We start from the raw sequence: 20492 nt of genomic DNA on the forward strand, positions 1-20492 counted from the left end.
TCTCAGTTTCCTTTTTTTCCTAGAAATAAGTGTTAAATTTGTGAGACAGAGCAAAATATGGCAGATCATTTCAGTGCCATCCCTTCCAGATTTGTATCATTTGCTTTGTAATATAATTGGACTTAAAGAATCAATATTAGATTAAGTTAATTGTATCATTTAAGATGACTGTTTTTTGTAGTACTGGGTCATAAAGGCTTGCTTACCTCTACAGCTGTTACAGCTGTAGTCATTCTGTGTTGTTCATATTATTCATCCTTTAATCTGTTCCTTTTCAGATTACAACACCAAGTTTCCCAGTAGTGGTGAAGATCGGACACGCCCACTCTGGAATGGGAAAGGTAATGCTGATTCGTTTAATTCAACTATTGTACAATCACTTAACTTCTGTATTTACTGTATAAATGCAAAATTGAAGCATCATCTTAATGCAGATTAAAGCTCTGGCTTCCTAAAATTTGTTCCAGTTTAAGCACTGGTTGTTAAAGGACCAGCATGTAAGATTTTGGGGGATCTATTGGCAGAAATTGAATATAATATTCATAAGAATGTTTTCATTAGTGAACAATCACCTGAAAACAAGAATTGTTGTGTTTTTGTTACTTCAGAATGAGCCCTTTATATCTACATAGGAAGTGGGTCCTCTTCCACGGAGCCTGCCATGTTGCACTGCCATGTTTCTACAATAGCTCAGAACAGACGAACCAAACACTGGCTCTAGAGAGGGCCTTTCATGTTTTTCACATTTTTTGTGCAGCCACCGTAGGTTCTCCTACACGCTTGGAAGGGAGTGGTTGAGGGGAGAGTATTCAGTTGGTTGCACCTCACCACTAGATGTCACTAAATCCTACACACTGGTCCTTTAATTAAATGATACAAATGTTGTGTTTGAATGGACACCATTAGACTGTTGCATCCTTTTACAAATTGCCATTGGGAGGTGCTTTAAAGTGTGCCCAGATATAGTTGAATGGTTACACTAAACACCATCACATCTGGATCCACACTGTTAAATTGTACTGTGTAATACTTTCTCTGACTGATACAGCTAATGTCGCCATCATGCTGACTTAAACTACCACTCAATATTCCTTCTCCATCCTCTGCTCCTTTACATGATTACAGCACACCTCTTTATATTCTCTCACAGTCTTCCTCTTCTCTTCTCATCATCCTGTTATTGATTGACAACTGTGTTAATATTTTCTGGGTGAAATCAGAGTCAAGTGTTTATCCACTCCTTATCGATCCATCTCACATTGTTCCCCTCAACTGCTCAATCTGATATTGTGTTATTGTTCTCTCTCTGGACCTCTTATCAGCCTGTGCCTTTTTGCCTTTGTTTATCCTGCCATCTAATCTCTGCACACCTGTAATTTACCACAGATGTAGTTTTTGTAAGTCACCCCCTTTTATGTCTGTTTCACTGCTGTTGTTTCTTCTCTGCAAGAGGAATAGTTTGAGAAAGACACAGTAATTCATGATCAATTATGAGTGAGAGCACTTCTGTGATAGCGTACACTGTGTTTTTTGATGAATTGGATCATGGATTATATTGAAGATATGCAAAGTACATGGAAAATGCTGCACAGCAAGCCACGAGTTTAGATTGTTCAGATTGTTGACTCTTTGTACTTATATAAATGGTTTAACAGTTTGGGAAATATGCTTATTTGCTTTTTTGCTGAGAGATGAGTGGATCGATGTCACTCTCATGTATGCTAAATCTGAAGCTGGAGCTAGCCAGAGCTTAGCATAGTTTGTTAAAGACTGGAAGCAGGGAGAAACAGCTCACCTGGCTCTGTCCAAAGGTCCTACTGTAAGGTCCAAATTTTTTTTTTAGAGCTGATGGACGGCATATTTTTTTAACCTTTGGTAGGAGCCAGACTGTTTCCCTGTTTCCAGTGTGTGTTACTGTCTCCTTGTATTAGCAAAAGTACAAACACAAAAGTTGTATTGATCTTCTTTCTAACTCCTAGCAAGAAAGTATTTCCCAAAATGTCAAACTGTTACTTTGAATTAAACACAGCTCAAAAATGAAAACTACTAGTTTCATGAACAAAAAAATGTATAGTAATTTTTTTTTTATTCCTCTATAGGTCAAAGTGGACAATGTGAGTGACTTCCAGGATATTGCAAGTGTGGTGGCCATCACTCAGACCTACTGTACTACAGAGCCATTTGTAGACGCCAAGTATGATATCAGGGTCCAGAAAATCGGCGCTGACTACAAGGCATACATGTAAGTGGGAAGACTTTTCTTTCATATATTGGGTGTGTTCATGTGTATACAGTGCTATATGCATATTTTGTGTTTGTAACACATTGAATTCTGGGCTCAGGACATGTACATCAATAGTCAGGGGAACACTGACATTTGCTTTAAAAGCATTAACATGGCAACCTGAAATGTAAAGTACACACTTTAACATGCCAGTTCTGTGTATCCTTCATGCTTGTTGTTGTTTTAAAGTACTCTCAGTGTAAAACAAAGATCATACTACAACTGGCCTATTTAACAAGCTGCTAATCATCCTGAAAACCCTCAGCGGTGCTTGTTGCCTGACTACACTGGCTATTTTGTGCTGAAATCCAAGCTCCTGCTACAAGGTTGTCTAAATCTGTCTGCCTTCATTTAAAATGTCTACAAGTGTAGGTTTGTGTCTGTTGTAATTTAATTTACGATTTCCTCTTCTTTTCCAGGCGAACATCCATCTCTGGTAATTGGAAGAGCAACACCGGATCTGCCATGTTAGAACAAGTAGCCATGACTGACAAGTGAGCGCCGCTTCTACATTAGTGATGCTCAGGCTGCACTTTTGTCACACATGTCGCTCTTGTGTTATGTCACAGTTAGTCACATTGTACTCACACAGCAGGTTCATTCAGCTGAAACCAGTTCACACGGGTAAAAACACAGCTGTTTGGAAATCCGTTAATATTTTCAGTGGACTGATGCTGCTTATTTTTTAATGTGTATTCTGTGTATGTACATATAGAGTTGTTGTGAGTTTGGTCTGTGATATGAAACAGTGTTCACACCAAACTTTTCTGCTCATGACTAAAATCTGGATTATAGACCTTTTTCACTGCAGATATTTTGATTGATGTTAATTAATGACGTTAATAATGCATGCTGGCTCAATATCACGGCTTATTTAGATATCAAAATAAAACAGAGCCATTGCGAATGTAATAAATGTGCTTTTTTTCTGCTATAACAAGCCCAAATATCAGCAATTAAAAAGGTCTGTTGTCAGATAATAGGAGATTGTGTGTATTAAGGCTGCTGCACCAATGTCTGTATGGAGTGCCACCGACTTGCTTTCTGAAAAAAACTGCAACACTGCAATATGATCAAAAAGCTAAAAAGTTGATGCATAAATACTAACCTGAAGTATATGAAACAGTAACAGAGTGGTTATCTCCCATTTACATACAGTGTCTGATTCATCATATGACTTTTGGCCCAAAAGCTTGTTTGAACCCTCACTGCCACCACAGGATGAGGAAGAATTTGCCACTTACATGTTGAAATACTGAGTTGTGTGTTTTAATTTGTAAATCATTGAAATATATCATGAAAAAATGCAAAAAAAACAACCCTTAACTTCTGACAGCTTGTGACAACATATTGTATTATAAAATCTCTTTGGACAGTTGTGGATAAAAGTAGAATTACTAGTAATAATGTAGTAAGGTTTCATATACTTTAGGTCAGTATTGACATGTTTGTTTGTTGCCCTAGTTTGATTGTGTGCAGTTTTCCAGACAGCAAGTCAATTAGATTGAGCTGCAACCCAAGTCAGCAACAGCACCTTCAATGGCTTCAGCTGATGCAGCCTGGAGCTAGAGAGCATGTAGTGTCAAGTCAACAGATATAAAAGTCAATATTAGTGATAAAATAGTGTGCAAGAACAAAACTTTTTTTTACAAGCTAAGCAAGATGGTGTAAGGCAGAAGTTCTGTTTTTATTCCCACTCCTGTTTTAATACAACGTGAAATAGTTCCCACTCTTCTTGACTTGCCTCCAGTGCCAACAGTCATTGTACATACTGTGAACACATTACAGCAACCCTTATTAGACCTAATCCAGTTGTCATGCATTCTCCTCTCTGTGAACAGGTATAAGCTGTGGGTTGATACCTGCTCAGAGATCTTTGGAGGGCTGGATATCTGTGCTGTCAAAGCCATCTGTGGGAAGGATGGTAATGACTACATTACTGAGGTGAGAAAATCACATAAAGGAAGGAGAGATTGATAGATGGATGAACGGATCTGTCAAACATCTGATAAAGCCATAAATCAAACAATCAAACAGTTTCTCTTTTTTTACTGTCACTGTATTTATTGACCTGCTTATTGTCTAAAACCTTGCACCATGTTGGCATCAGCCTGTCAGAGTTGTGTTTTACTAATAAGGTCTTAAATTTAGCATGTCTGGCCTAATTTATACCGCTGGGACCATAGATTGTCTGTTTGGGAATGAACTGATTGAACCTAACCTGAATATACATTATGAGTTTGATAACTGTATATATGTCTCTTTTTCTACAAACTGCTCTGTCTGGGTTTTTTCAGCTAGTTTTCCCCCGTATCTTGTCAATTTTTCAGCATATTGGTTTCATGTTTTATAGTCTTGAAGTCAATACCACAATGGTTCTGAATAACACATTAGAGTAGGAATGTGCTTTGCTGTAATAATACCTTTCCTGAAAATCAAATGCCGCAGTAGTTATGTCTCAGTATGGAAAATGTCTAAATATTGTGATCCCAGCCATCAGCTTTGGAAATAACATTTTACAAGTGAGCTTTCAAAGTCAAGTGGTAGATTACATACAGTGACACAGAATACAACTTTAAGATTGAGAATGTGTCATTGTTTAGTAGAGCAGCATCTACCCACCTATCTCATTTCTAGCTGTAGGCAACAGGACCCAGACACTGTGACACAGCTGGTGGAGTTAAATCTGAAGAGGCAGGTCAAGGGTGGACAGCTAATCTCATTGCTTGGTTGTCAGGTTGTTAACATGGAGCTTGGTTGCAGTAACAGTAGCCAGGAGGAGTGTCTGGGCACGAGAGAAGCAGAAGGGGACAGTTCAGGTGGGCAGGACTGTGGAGGGGTCTAACAGGGAGAGTTGAGTGAAAGGGGGATAGATGCAGGGCGAGAAGGAGAAACAAGCTCTGGTGGAGAGACGGTTTCGGGTTAAGACAAGGAGATGTGCAATTTCAGGCCCAGATAGCAAGACATGTTCAGGTTCAGGTAAAGAGGTAGAGTCAGATTCAGGCTCAGACAAGGACAGGTTCAGGTTCACACAGAACAGATTTAAGCTCAGATAAATAGACAGACAGAGACAGTTAGTTAGTTAGTTAGTTGGCTCAGACTCAGATAGAGAGACAGGTTCAGGATCAGACAGAAAGACACATTCAGCCTCAGATAGAGTAGGGCTCAACCAGAGAGGAGGTCAGAAGAAACAGAAGGAACATAGTAGTGGAGTCTCGGGAGTGCAGGGTGGTGAATGACTGGAGAATGAGCCATGGGAACCAAGGCAAACACATTTGCACTGACAGTTCCCGAGTTGACATAAACCCAAAATATGACGAGCCTACAAATGATTCTCTAAGGGACTCAGGGTGTCTCTCCGCCAAGGCACCAGGGAACAAGACTGTGAAGACATAAGCAGAAGGTTGGCTTGCAGAAGGAAGAAGGCTAGACAGAAAGTAGGCAGTAAGATAGTCAAGCTTTGAAGTAACCAAGCAGGAACTGGAAGAAACTGGGAGACACAGGACCTGGAGCAGGGACTAATTTGGCCGCAGGATTGAGCTGTTGAGTGGCCAAGATTTCTGCCAGCTCAAGGAGCAACTCAACAAGCCACGGTTGCATTTTGGCAGTAAGTATAGAGCCACTCAGTGGTGTAGGTCAAATCAGCCCCCTCATCCATGGAAAAAGCTGGGTCAGCTGGGTCAATTTTTGTCAAAATTCTGGTAACTAGTTATTTTTAACTGGACCAAAGTGGAGGCAATGATACTGCACATATGGTTTAAACAGTCTGTCACATTTGAAAGTTAATAAACAAGCTTACAGTTGCTCACAGACTGGCAGTCAAAACTGGCAAACAAATCCAACAGTGCTGAAGCAGGATGGCAGGCATTTGCACAGATAGAGGTTTATATAGAGCAAACAGGTAAGACAAATTCCTGTATAATGACACAGTTCAGTGAAAGAGGCTGAGGCTGAAAAGGGAGAACAGTGTGATGACATTGGAACCACAATGACACCTACACGCAGTCACTGTCGCATCCAGGCGATGTTTCTAAGCATCCCACTTACATGTTGAAGTAGTCTGGCTGTCGGAATGAAATATGCAGTAGTTATGTGGAGGGTGGGTTATATACCATAGTGAGAAAGATGTAAAAACATGTCTACCCATGAGTCATCTCCACAGGAAAGGTGTTGTGGTTTCCACAGTGAAGCAGCAAAATTGTCAAGTAGATAATACATACAGTTGCCAGGCTGTTGATTGCTCCTAAAATGTCACAATATGTCCTGTCTTGTTTAGGGATGGCCTGGCTGCCACAATGATGAAGCTTTTGGGTTACTGAAAATAAAGATGATGCCCATATTTTATGCAGAAACATGCTGTACAGTCTCTGTGTGTGTGTTGACGGTTTTGTTTCTTCTTTCTTCTTAATCTTCTTTCTTTCTTCATGTTTGTTGTCATATTAGAGGGAGAAAATAGAAGACGAAACAGATGAAACTAGCAATGCAATGCAGTCCTAACATCACAAACGGCACCAAAACATTAGAAGCCAACTCCAAGTTAAACAAATTCTACACAAATCTTCTACTTGAAAGAAAAAAGCCCTTAGCACACCTTATTGCTGTTACCACACCTGTAGTATGGTCCATTTAACCTCCTAATTTGACCTTTCAGTTACTTTTTCAATCTTAAAGCACACATTTTTTAATACATTCCCTCTGTCTTTTCTGTCCAGGTTGTGGGTTCATCTATGCAGTTGATTGGTGATCACCAGGCAGAAGACCGTCAGCTCATCTCAGAGGTGGTGCTGACTAAGATGAACCAAGCACTGGCTGCCAAGACATCGGGGGCTTCCCGCTCACCTGCTCGTTCTCCTCAAGCCCAGAAGCCAACTACTGTGCAGCCCCAGCAGGTAGAGGTTTAGTTAAAGGTGCAGTGTGTAGAATTTAGTGGCATCTAGCAGAACGGACTTGGCAGAAATGGAATATGACCTAACATAAGTATGTTTTAACTAGTGTATAATCACCTGAAAATAAGAATCATTGTGTTTTCGCTACCTTAGAATGAGCCTTTTATATCTACATAGGGAGCGGGTCCTCTTCCATGGAGCCCACCATGTTGCACCGCCATGTTTCTACAGTAGCCCAGAGTGGACAAACCAAACACTGGCTCTAAAGAGGGCCTTTCATGTTTTTCATGAGTTTCACAGCCACGTAGGTTCTCCAACACGCTTGGAAGGGTAGGGGGTGGGGAGGGGTATTCAGTTGGATGCAATCTGCAACCCCAACACTAGATGCCACTAAATCCTGCACACTGGTCCTTTAAATTAAATGCATACAAAACTTAAGTATTTGTAATGTATGACCTAAAATAAATAGCTAAAATAATGCATGCAACATTTGCTTCAATTTTGTTTGTGAGTATAATGAGAGGCAGGTTTTTCTGCCTGCAGGAAAATCATTTAGTGGTAGCAGCTCTTCACAGTTCACTGCTTATTCTTTACCTAAACCTCTTACTCATGTTTTTCTTTCTTTCTCTCTCTCTCTTTGTTTTTCTTCCTTTCTCCCACCCCCTCACGCTCTCCCAGAGTGCTGCCCTTAAGGAAGGACTGGCAGATCCAAATATGACCACGGGCCAGCGCCCTCAACCTCAAGGTTGTCTGAACACTGTTCTCCATTGTAATACAAGTGCTGCCGCTGGAGGGCCAAAGCATGTCTAGGAAACACTTTGAATCACTCGGGACAGTTCGCTCTCAAACACCTTAAGGGAATTTTTCTGAAATGTACTAAAAGTATCCAATATTTGAAAAAAATAATGCCTTCTATGTCAAAACAAGTACTGCCACCAGAGGGAAAAGCTCATTAGGTTTTTTTTTTCATGTTGACTAGAAAAGATTGCCTTAAATAAAAAAAGAAATTATCTTTACAGTGAGGAATGAATATGGGCTAGTTTTTAGTTATTGGCGCTCTTTGGAATGTTTGCATCTGATTTACAGTTTAAGCCGAAAAAAAGACTGTAAATGCAGAGATACCCCATATCCCAGATTACCATTACAGGTGTCACATCGCTGAGGTAATATAGTAAATAGTTATGAATAAGAGCAGTTTATGTCATGTCTGCATTCTCCTCTTCATCTCTGTTTGTTGGAAGGTAACAAAAGTCAAACTGCCTCAGACTGATGCATCGGTATTTTTGACTGTAATCTGGGTTCAAGAATAGAAAAATGCCATCATTGTTTCAAACTATGGTCTTGTCTCTGTTTACCTTGTGACTTTCACTTGAATTACCAAGCAAACGCGCAGTATATTGCACTTAGTCAGTGTGCTGAGTTTAATTGCAGCCATAGCATCTGTGTTAGTGTTGTGATGTTTGTGCTCAGGGCTGACGTGTTAAATCTAAATGTGCCTGATAAAAGCAAAAGTGGTAAAACAGCATTAGCATTGTAAATGAACAGAGCCATTATTATTTGTGTGATACTGTCTGTTGGTGAGTGTGTGTTTGCATCTCCATTATCTTGGATTCAGTTTTTCTCTTTTTGCATGGAAGTGGCAAAAGCTTGTAGTCCTTGTGGTGATGTATTTGTGTGGATTTTTTAGGATTTCTGGCTTTTTATATTTTAGAGGGATTATTAGAGATAAACATGTGCCTACAGTGTTGAGATGTTTAGATGTGCAAATCACATTGCGGATTAATTTATTTGAATCTTACATTAATATTGCTTTTCTGAGATAATCTAACACTGTTAAAAATGACTAGTAAATAGTGGCAGAAATAAGCTTATTTATAGATGATAGATAGATAATCTGTTCATTTTTATGTATTCTTAAATGTACAGCTCGTGATCACTGTGAAAATTAAGTTCTGGTCAGCTCAGTTGGGCTTCTGTCTTAGTGATTAACACTCGGCTTTTGAATCCTTCGTATCGGCTTTAATCAATATCTTGTTATGGTGCAAATCAGTTTATGGAAAAAAAAAAAAAAAAAGATTTCCTTCTGTCAAGTACCAAAGGGCAAGATCTGAATGTTTTGTGAATAACCACTTGTTGTTCTCTTTGATTGTAAATTAACCTTCATCGTTCTGTGTTATAATACCTGAGACAAGACAAAGTGGTGTTATATAGTGCACACTACATATTTTTCTTCGCAATTACAAAACCTGGTTACATATTTACTGAAGAGTTTCAAAGAAAACAAGCATCTCTTTCTTTCTCTGCATGATCATTCCTTATTTGCCTGGATCCAGACCGTTGAATTATTGATCTTCATCATCTGGCTACAAATATTTTCAAGTCTGTATTTCTGCAAAGAGATTAAGAATAGTGCCAACTCAGGTCAAAGTCTTTACCTGTTTGTTCACCTGCAAGGCTGAAGTACCTCCTCACATAAAGTAGTTACCAAAGTGAAAAATCTCATCTAATAGCAGTCAGCAATTGTTTTATTTATGTGCCTGATGAAGTATTGTATTGTCTGCAACTTTTTATGCTGCCGTCCTGGCCAGGTCTCCCTTGTACTTACCTGTTTAAATAATGGTTAAGGGAAAAAGAAATAACAAATGAATGATTACAGATAGACAGAAGCATAGATAAGCACATTTCTAAAAAAAAACTAAGAGACTGAGTAATTCAGCAGTTGTATCCAAGCAAATTCTTATGGTGTCATCCTTTACAAATTATGTTTGTAAATGGTATTTTCTTTGGTTTTTATGCGTCGTGAGTTCCAAGCAACCATTGGGATGCTTAATGACAAACTCTGATAAAACGTAAGACTGGCTATTTTGCTGCCTGACAGCAATAACTCCGAGAATGACTGGGATGAATTTTCATGGAGGTTTTGTAGTGGTCAAATCATGTAAAAACAATATTATTAAAATGAACAAATATATAGATATAAATTAATAAATATTTTCCAACTCTTCAAAGAGGCTTTAATGTATAATTTACATATTTAACCATAATCCTGCATCCATGAAAGTGACTAATCTTTGTGCAGTAATTGGAAACTCATCCCTGCCTAGTCCTTCACTACTTAGCATGTTTATGCCTCTTGACTGGTTGCTTTGCTGCCTGTGTTTGAATCATTCAGTCGTTTAATGCTTCTATTCTTTTTTGGTTGTATCATCTTTCCTTTTGCTGTTTACTTCCTTTCATTCTCCTGCTCTTTCCTTTCCTCTCATTCTCTCTTTTCATCACCACCTCTCCTCCTAATGGCCACATGAGCTGGTGTGCATAAAGGCAACTAACACTTGGCATGATAGGCGAGTCACCACTCCTTCTCCTCTCTCTGTTGATCTGCTGCCCCCTGCTGGTCATTACTGTCCAAACATTCAGAGTCTGCTTTGCCTCAATCTGTCCTAGGTAGATGAGTTCTCTAATGGTCAGGATTTCTATGAATGTGAGAGGTCATTTTGTGAGTGAGCATGTTAAGAGTCAAGCTCATTATCTGTATCATGTTCTGCTTTGGTCTCTTGATGAGTGTTACAGACACCTGGTTTTCTATCAGCTGCACTAAAACAACAGGTGCTAGATTAAAAAAATATATATTATTATTATTTTTCTATTCTCTTTTTGCATTTTTGCCTTTGGTGTTATATAACAGTGGAACTACAATCTAATAACTTTCTTATTTCAATCTCTTAGGTGCACCAGTGAAATCACAGAGCGTAGACCCATCATCAGAGTCAGCTAAGAGAGTATCTGAACCGGTGCCAAAGCCCAGCCAGGCCCAGAAAACTGGTCCAGGTCAAGTTCAGAAACCAGCTCAAAGTCAGAAGCCAAGCCCAGTCCAGAAGTCCGCCTCAGTCACAAAGCCTCCCGTGCCGAGGCCTCCCCCGATGACGAGAGCCCCATCCCTCGCAAAGTCAACCCCAGATTCTGCTTCCAGCCCGGCCCCAGCCAAAGCTTCACCATCATCCCCAGCTAAATCAGCAGCAGCCGCAGCTCCAAGCTCTCCCAAAACCAAAGCAGCAGCAGCAGCAGCAGCAGCAGCAGCTCCAGCGCCAGCCAAAGTCCCAGCCCCAGCCCCAGCCCCAGCCCCAGCCCCAGCCCCAGTCCCAGCTTCAGCCCAAGCACCAGCCCCAGCCCCAGCCCCAGTCACAGCCACAGCCCCTGCCCCTGCCTCTCCCCCAACTTCAGCTCCCACCACAGAGCAGCCCAAGCCCCAGCCTCAGGGCTCCCCATCCCCAGCTCCAGGCAAACCAAAAGAGCTGCCCCCCAAACCCACACCACCTGCAAAGCCCATCCCTCCTGTGCGCAGGAATTCCAGGCCGCAGCTCCAGCCAAAACCGCAAACCTCGTCTCCTCCCAAAGCTTTACCTAAACCACAGCCCGCTGTCCAAACCCCAGCACCCACTCAAGCCTCAGATACTGCCTCAGCCCCAGCCCCAGCACAGGTTCAGTCCCCCGCCAAAGCCAGCCAGTCCCCACCTAGTGTCCAGTCTCCAGCTAAGGCTCAGCCCCAGGCCAAGCCACCCTCTCCTTCCCCAAACCCTGAGCCTGTCCCAGCCGAAGCAGCCGCAGCCCCTGAAGAGGCCCAAGCCCCTGTGGAAGAACAGCCAGGATCCCAGCAAAAGACCCATCCTCTGCTGAAGTAAGCGCCATATTATCAACGCACTGTTGATAATGCAAAGACATGCATTTTAATGGATCATACTTTGTGTTAAAAATCCTCCTGCTGTAGTGAGATAATGTATTGTATGTAATTGTATTCCACATTTTGATGGCATATTATTATTATTCGCCACATGACTATTCATTATTATTGACAACACTTAAGTTATGGATAGAATTTCTCAAGGAACATCGTACAAATATCGTGGGTGACTTTCTGGCCCTCTTACATTTCCCTGTTTGTTTTCCTTCCTTATGGTCTCTCTCACTTACTTTAAACATTCACATTATCCTCCCTCATCCTCTCCCATCCTTCATCCCTCATCCCCTGCATCCTATTATTCCTTCCCTCCTTCCTCACCCCCTTGTCCTCATCCCTCTCTTTATCCTCTCATTCCCCTTTCCCAGTAAGTCCCAGTCCCTGACCAATGCCTTCAACGCCTTCAGCGACTCCTCTTTCTTCCGCGGTGTCTCAAGCTCTGGAGGTGACGGCCAAGAAGAGGCGAAGGCCGAGACCATTCGCAACCTCCGAAAGTCCTTCGCCAGCCTTTTCTCTGACTAAACAGAACCGAACCGTAGTCAGCCCCTTGTTGATTCTGGCCCTCCCACCCCTCTATTGCCATTGGCCAGTGATGACTTGATTGACATTAAATGTGAACCAGTCTGAGATTAAACTTTGTGTGTTAATTGTACTGTATTCCCTCCGTCCCGGTCCCTCTTCTCCTCCACTTTCAGCTTCTCTGTGTGAGTAACAGTGAGGCCTGCTGGGTAGGATGTTCAGTGAATGATACTGTGCCAGAATAATTGGAATGAAGGAGTTACGTCATTGATGTAGAATAGAATAGAATAGAATAGAATAGAATAGAATAACAAACAAAAAAAAAACCAAAATCTATATTTTTCCCAAGACACACTTATGGATCACTTTCGGAAGTATATGAAAAGTATAATATTCAAGACTACAGATGGAATGTACATACAGTATATATAAATACAGTATATAAATATAAACATATATAACTATAAAGGGAGATAAGCCAATAATATTGAAAAATATCTAGTAGCACTTTTCAATTAGCTTTTGTCAGTGACATAACTCTTTCATTCAGTGGCTGGATTTATACTAATTTTAAATAATAACCATATATTTGACATTTGATGGTTTCCCCTGTGGTTACAGTATTCCTCAGTTTTGATCAATAAGTAAGTAAAAGTGTGTGAGTAAAAGAAAAAAAAAAGACTTCTTTAAAGAGTTTGTTCCGGTGTAAATCCAGCCGTTGTGTCTCTGGTCCTTGGACTACTGGGCTCGTCATTGTCGCACAGTAGCACCCCCTTTTTTGTCTAAAAGCCTTGAAGTTCATTGTCGTGTGAGGGAGTTTGAAATATGTGTATGTTCATCTGTGTTCAATTGTTATGCATGGCTCCTCCAAGTGGCTCAGTGTGACTTTTGGAGCAGAAGGGAGCTCTATCAGTGTTGAGTTTTGCCCTACGTTGCCTCTCTCTCTCTCTCTCTCTCGCTCTCTAGATGTTGTAGCCTTATTGTGGACATGTTTTCAAATCACAGCTACATCTGCTAGCTGTGCAGACCTGAGTCCGTTACAAATCGAAATTCATTCATTTATTGAGGGCAAGACTGATTGGGACTTTTGGGAGCTTTGGGATTGGTCCAAATGTGCCAGACAGAATAAATCAATCCTAAAAAGTAGATGAATGCATTTCAAATAGTAAAAAGACTCATGTCTGAAGCTGTGACTGGTGATTTCTTGTTTCACCTCTGTGTAGATCTATCAACAGTATTGTAATTTGTTGATTATTCTCATAAAAAGACATTGAGACAGTAGTGCAATAACACCTCAACATGATTGTTGAGTGCTGTCACCCTATTATAAATATAAATATGATCATCCATACAGGACCTATGTATCTGTTAAATACCTTATTCTTACATTCCCTTTAAGATTCCTTTCAGTGGCAACTTTCCAGGTTGCTTTTTTACTGCAGTCAGCAGCTGGGTGTCAGATTATGCCATATCAAAGGTGTCGGTTTTTGTGATCAATCCTATGTGTAACACAGGATTGAAAGCACCCAGTATCCTTGACTGGTCATTTCCAGCTGAGTTGCTGCGTTTCAAGTTCATATGTGTAAAAAAAAAAATCTCAACACATAAGTACTGCATATCAACCTGTCTGCTTATCCATCATCAGTGCTATGTTGCAAGTAAATGATAACATAGACTATTGTATTTGTATGTACGTATGTGTCATCTCAGGAGTATTTTTTTTGTAATATATTGATCAATTTATTTATTTTTTGAGGCTCCATATTTATGGTACAGTATATAGGCTATTGTTTGTTTTGTATTGTGTTTTTATTTGTAACGCAATACTGCTTTGCATGATCTGGTGACTGATAATGTTTTATTTCTGTACAGATAAAAGTTAATAAAGATGTGGTTCCATCATTCCACTGATTCGCTATGTGAGATTCATGCTAATGGCTGTGATAACGTTTTCTTTACTGGTTACAGCAAATACATGTATACCGATGCTAAAACTAGCATTAGACATAAAGTGTTGCTAATAATAACAACACACATCTCTCTTTAACTGTCTGCACATTAGATAAATGGCTGTAGCACAATGAGATTATTAGCATTGGCTAATGTTAGGTATTTTATATCAGTGCAGCTTCTCTCTCTAGGTTTTGCTTCAATATTTAGAACTTCAATACAATAAAATCCATAGACCCGAGGATCCTCTGTCTTGCCCTGATTTTTGACCAGAATCATATCCATATCTGCTGAACCAAACCACTTATACTTTCCAAAGGATCAGCTACTTTATCAGTCTTTTATCAATTGCAGAAAATTCTGTGACATCTATTAGTTGACATGATCAAGACTCACTTAGTAGGATTTGTATTATTATGTCATTAGTACATTGACCACAACAGGGTGTCTAAAGTAAATCTAAATATACAGTATAACAGAATTATGTTGGTGTTTCACTTCACTTGTATTGACTCTAGATTAGTTCACACCTGTGTGATTTTTGCAACTGAGCCAATAAAGTAGGTAGAGGAAGACATAATTCACATACAGTATCCCAAACAACATCTATTGTCTTGTATTTTTTTAAATAGCGCACCATCAGGCAACAATTTGGTCTCTGTGGTAAAGAATGAGCTTCTGGGGTCAAGGTCCTGGAGTTCGGAAACCTTTCAATTCACACTTTTTTATAAGTTTTTCATGTGTAAAAGTTTTTTTCCTTTTCTTTTTCTTTTTTTTTTTTTTTTTTTAGTTTGTCCTTATCTGAACTTAGTCTAAGGAAAGAGGGTGCCATGCTGTACAGATTGTGAAACTCTATGGGGCAAACCTCTGATTTGGGAACATATATAAATAAATGGAGTTATTTTGACCAACATGTTCCAACATAAGTCCTAACTGTGTTAAAAATGGCAAACAAAGTGAGGACTGGGTCAGCACAATCTTTCACTGCAGTTTGGAAAGACAAACCATGTTTAAAATCTGGCTGGAAAACATGAACTCTGCTCCCTCTGTGAAGTCATCAGATCTTTTATTGAACAACAACAAAGGTATCATGTAATACTTTTACAATACACACAGTGAACTGTGCCAGAATTGAACCAAATGAGGAAATCCCCTTTCTACTTGCCTCCCTGTGAGTTCACAGTGTAAGGTCAATTGCAGCTCTGTTTGTTCTGTGTTTGTGCTCAAGGACACATCAGCAGGACAGGTGGACGATGCCTGAACAAGGCCTTGAACTGGTTTCCTACAGCTGAAAAACAGACTATATATCTACCAAGACATCTGTGACTGTGATCACATGACATCTACGAAATTAATGATTGTTATGCAGCTTTTGCTTACTCACCACATTAGAAGTATTGTAATATATCGTTAATACTATAGAGGGGGGAAAGGGGAGAATACTTTATATCTTACAAATACAAACACAACACTCAAGCATGTAAGAATGAACTTCTATCCCAGATATTGTTTGGCTGATCTGTTGCTGTCTAGGATCTAAGATTATCAAGTCATCTAACTACTTTTATCTGGTAAAATAAGCATATTTTAAGTGTCCTGTGGTGTCAACAAGCCATTTTCAACAAGGTGTGAATCGATGTTAAACATTAAGACCTGTGGTCTAAAGATTGACTGTTGAACTACCTGTGATGAGCCAGCAGGTGGCACTGTATACATGTAAAAGAAATACTGAGTATGAATATATTTCCTATCTGCAAACAGATGGTGAAGTTTTATGTTCAATGTGTGTTTTTTGACTTTAAAATACTAACTTGCATGTACAGTAATCGTTGCCCTGTGTGCATATGTGATATGTTTGAAGTGTCCGTGTGCTTGTGTCCATGCAGTGATGTCATTACGGGCCATTTTAAAATGTTGCTAATAGCATCTTTAACCTATCACACCCCATTGACGCCCAAAATTCCTTTTGCATTATAAACAAAAAGTATGCTTTGTACATTGTTTATTTATTCACTTAGGGAGAAATTACCAAACACTTTCACATATTCATGCTGTCAAGAAAAAAAGTCAATGTCAAGGTGTCATCTAAATCAGGAAGTTTTAAATACATACCACATTCGAATGGCGTAAGTACAAGAATAACCTGTATTGTTTAATAGTGAGCCTGATTAATAAAACCATTTCAACAACGTCAGCCTTGATAGATGACGTGAAACACGCACCATCACACGCACGGTCTGTCTCCATTGCACACAAATATGTGCAATGGAGACAGAGGAAACACGGTCTCTTGGTTTTTGGTCCATGGGACAAGAAGCCAGTGGAGATCTGTGGGAACGTCTCCATCACACTGCTCATAGGGACATGTACGTAGGCGGTTAACGCACCAATACAAGCCTTTACTAGCCAAAGGCTGTTTGTCTTGGTGCTCATCCCGACCTACTGGAGCCAGAGAAGCACATAAAGGAGCCTAACTGAGAGCCAGGGAGTGTGGACGCGAGGAGGAAGAACCAACCAGTACGTTGGTTAAACATTTCAATATACTTAGCTCTTATTTCATCCGATATGTGTTTGAGGATGGAGTGAAAATCAAGTCATTGTGACCTATATCCGGGTGTCGGGCACCACTACGATGTTGGTTTCAAGGGTTTCATTTTTATCACCGCACTTTGATTTTGAACAGCTTGCTCCTCGCCAATGCCTCAAAAATCACATCGGTTCCATTTCTTAATAATTACTGTTTCACAACAGTGTAGGCGAGTCTTGTAAGGATACACAAGCACTTTGATGATGAACATTTTCAGATACCAGAGTTCCAGTCTATCCAACCAAAAGAAATACCGCTGGGACTCAACTGTATAAACAATTAGAAATGATTGCTGCGTTTTGTTTGTGACAGCAAAAAACTCTCAGGGGTGTCATTCTTTTTAGTTCAGCATAAAGAAATTCTGCGTGGGGAGGATTGTTACGCATGTGAGAGACAGTGAGAGAGTGAGTGTGTGTGTGTGTGTCTGTAAATAAGCAAAGTGTGCCAGCTGTCTTAGTTCACAGTATTAGGGTTATGATATATCAAAGGCTGAAATCAAGCTGACAACTGCATAGTGAAAGTCGCATAATATAACCGCATTTAACATTTTGCTGCCTTTAAAACTGTGATCACACAAGACTTTATGGTGACTTCCTGAACAGTGAGCAGCTGGGTTTCACGTCTGTCACTTCTCAAGGCCTTACAAAACAGGTTGGAAAGATACATATATGAGTTTAACTTTGTCTTTATCTTGATCTCTGAGAAGAAGCATTAATCAGGATCTGTTCACACGTTTCATTTGGTTTTGTTTTTACAGTGAAATTCTGCACTGTTGCAGACATCGGTTTTCTATCATGTCTGAAATTTTTGGGCTGTGGGTGTTTTTATTTAACACTTTGAAACTTTAGATTGTTTCAAGAATTTCAAGTGTAAAATCTGCCAACAACAGACCAGGCAACACCAAAGACCATTTACCGGCATGACATTTAATGACACAGGTTTCTGTAGCCAATTAAATATTAAGCTCTTTTTTCTTTTATATACATTCCGGTGATAGCATTATGCAAATAATGACACACACATGATGATTCAAAATGAATTGCTATCGAGTCCTTTCACCTACATACCCATCAACCACGCAGTGCCATTTAGGAGCTTTGTCACTGGGGCAGACAGAAGGTCAGAGTCTGGTCAAGTGACACTTGGACAAAAACAGGAACATTTATTTCTTCATGGACTGACCTTTTTAGTTGTGGAAACATTTCTTCACCAGGCTGCTCTATTAAATGTTTCTGTGTGCTACTAGAAGCTTGAAACCACATCGAACCAGAACCTTTCAGCTTGTGAGGACAACATTTAGTAGTCAGCGGTGCCGTATCTCAGTCTGAACTCAAGTTTAATTTTATTATGAACAATTACATCCCAAACAGTTGCTTATGGTATGGGTATGGTTTAACGATTTTAATTTGTGATCTTGTGAAAAGCACTTTATATCTGATGCATTGTACATAATTACAATAAAACAACATCCAATATCTTGAGATAACATGATGTTATTTCATGATAAGTGACTTGAAAAAATCGAAGAACCACAACTGCTTTTAACCAACAAAGTAAAAAAAGAAGAAAAAAAACCCAGTAGATTCATGTGTCTGGTTTAGGGCTAAAAATAGGGTGAGGTTTAGGTTAGAATTAGTCTGAGGTCTTCAAAAAGTCAACAAAGTGAAAGCATCATCACAATCAGGATGTCTTCGACTAAACAACCTGTTACTCCATGAACAATGATTTTTTTTTTTAAACAAATAAACTAGTTAATTTAGTTGCAGAATCTGTCAAAAGTGTTTCTCCACTGTTAATATCCTTCAGCAGGTGAATTCAGTCATCTCTCAACACGCAGAGTTTATTAGACCGAACCTTGTGTGTAAACAAGATTGTGAAAGCAGAGACGTGACTGTTAAGATCTCATTAGTCATTATTAGTTCTCTACTTGACTTTGAGGGGGTGACCCTACAACCAACTAATCAGGTAATGATTATGTCTTTAAATAGTTTTTTTTTTTCTTTTTTGTTGAGACTTAAATGAGAAATGCACCCTCACACATGCACAGTGGCTAGTAGCAGCCATTATGGTAGCCAATTAATTTGGCTTAGCATAAAGACTGAAAACACTTATTGACACATTATATCACGTTTGTTTAATCCATATAAATCCATATAATAAGTGTAGAAAAAAAAGTGATGGACACTTTGTTGTTTTATACGTTATGTAGCTACAAGTTGTTATGTAGATACAAGGTATGTAGCTACAAGACTATTTCTGGTCGAGGAGCAGCAACTTTCTGGAGTCTTCGTCGGTTGCCTGGCAACTGCTCCAGGCCAAGAAATAGCCTGGCACATAAATCAACGACTGTAAAACCACAACTTGACGTTTTATCGGTTTTTGTACGGATTAAACAAACGAGATGTAAATTAATGTGTTACTTTAGTGAGCGAATGGAGTTGCTGGTAAGTGGATCTTGTAACTTGTGGTCGCAGCCAGACAGGTGGTTTCCCCGTTTTTTCAGTCTTAGTTTGTGCTAATAAGTTAGCCGACACACAGACAACAGTTAAAGGAACTAACTGACGTTAACTCTCCGCAAGAACACTGAAAAACCTTTCCCAAAATGTTGAACTGCTCCTTTTATCAATTTGGCTTGTGTCAAAATTTAATTTTCAACAATAATTTCACTAGCCATAAACAAATAAATAAATATACTTTCATTTTAAGTCTTTTTTTTTACCTGTCTCTTCCATCACAGCGCAAACGACTAAGTTGAAATGAAGTAAATCGGAGCCGTAAAGGGTAATTTGATGCCTCTGCGTGTGTCCTCAGGATCCCGGGCGGTTGTGTGGAGAGGAGGGAGGAGAGAGAGAGAGAGAGAGAGACAGGCAGAGAGCGGCTACAGCAGCAGCAACAGCAGCATGACCAGAAACCGTCACAGCGACCAGACCTCAACACTTTGACGCCGCGGTCCTGTGGAAGCGACGAGACGCCACGGTGTCCCAGGCTGACCCGCAAACAACCGAGGAGGACCACCCAAAACAAGCAAGTGTGATCCTCTGCGCTTCAACTCTCTGATTCAGGTCAGTCACCTTCCGCTCAGTTCATATTTCGCACCGTTGTGTGTGTGTTGTGGCTGCAGCTGGTTGAATCATAACGCAATGGAAACCACTTTAACGTGCTGTTTAATCCAGTTTGCATTGCATGAATAGAGGATATTACAAAATATGCCACCGATATTTAATATTTTATTATTTCCTGAGTAAATCAAGATGTATTAAATCAAAAATTCTTACATTGTTTGACCTCAGAATGGTTGAAAATCCATTCAAACTTCAGTCACCCTACCCCGTTATCAAAATTTCCTCTTGATTTACGGATAACTAGATTGCATATCTTGTGGCAACTCTTTTTTGCAATGTGACAAACTTCCAGTGCCTTACAGATTGGGGGGTGGGGTAAGGTGGGGGGTGGGGGGGGAGGTGGTGAAGGTAGGGGTGGGGGGTGCGGTCACAGGACTGACAACTGGCACACAATCAGGTGTTGGTCCAT

At 40.0% G+C, this 20492-nt stretch overlaps 2 protein-coding genes and 1 long non-coding RNA gene across 4 annotated transcripts in view; 2 read left to right on the forward strand and 1 right to left on the reverse strand.

Moving 5' to 3' along the window:
• The window catches only part of syn2b (synapsin IIb), an 86792-nt gene extending 72461 nt beyond the window's left edge, over positions 1-14331 (forward strand). The window contains exons 6-13 of the mRNA XM_067586929.1: positions 279-341; positions 2100-2242; positions 2704-2778; positions 4126-4228; positions 6997-7173; positions 7849-7915; positions 10897-11845; positions 12274-14331. Coding sequence (XP_067443030.1) covers positions 279-341; positions 2100-2242; positions 2704-2778; positions 4126-4228; positions 6997-7173; positions 7849-7915; positions 10897-11845; positions 12274-12427 — 1731 coding nt within the window. The 3' untranslated portion in view covers positions 12428-14331. The remainder of the gene's footprint in view (positions 1-278; positions 342-2099; positions 2243-2703; positions 2779-4125; positions 4229-6996; positions 7174-7848; positions 7916-10896; positions 11846-12273) is intronic.
• Positions 4123-19772, reverse strand: LOC137181325 (uncharacterized). The gene is made up of 3 exons (XR_010928141.1): positions 19681-19772; positions 4907-5069; positions 4123-4194 (listed from the first exon to the last, which is right to left on the reverse strand). It is a non-coding gene; the product is annotated as an uncharacterized lncRNA (long non-coding RNA).
• Positions 19259-20492, forward strand: part of pparg (peroxisome proliferator-activated receptor gamma) — a 35977-nt gene continuing 34743 nt past the window's right edge. For both annotated transcript variants that reach the window (XM_067586931.1, XM_067586932.1), the window contains exons 1-2: positions 19259-19405; positions 19773-20023. The gene's annotated coding sequence lies outside the window, so the exon portion shown is untranslated. The remainder of the gene's footprint in view (positions 19406-19772; positions 20024-20492) is intronic.

This window comes from Thunnus thynnus, chromosome 4, assembly GCF_963924715.1.
Source record: "Thunnus thynnus chromosome 4, fThuThy2.1, whole genome shotgun sequence".
NCBI lineage: Eukaryota > Metazoa > Chordata > Actinopteri > Scombriformes > Scombridae > Thunnus > Thunnus thynnus.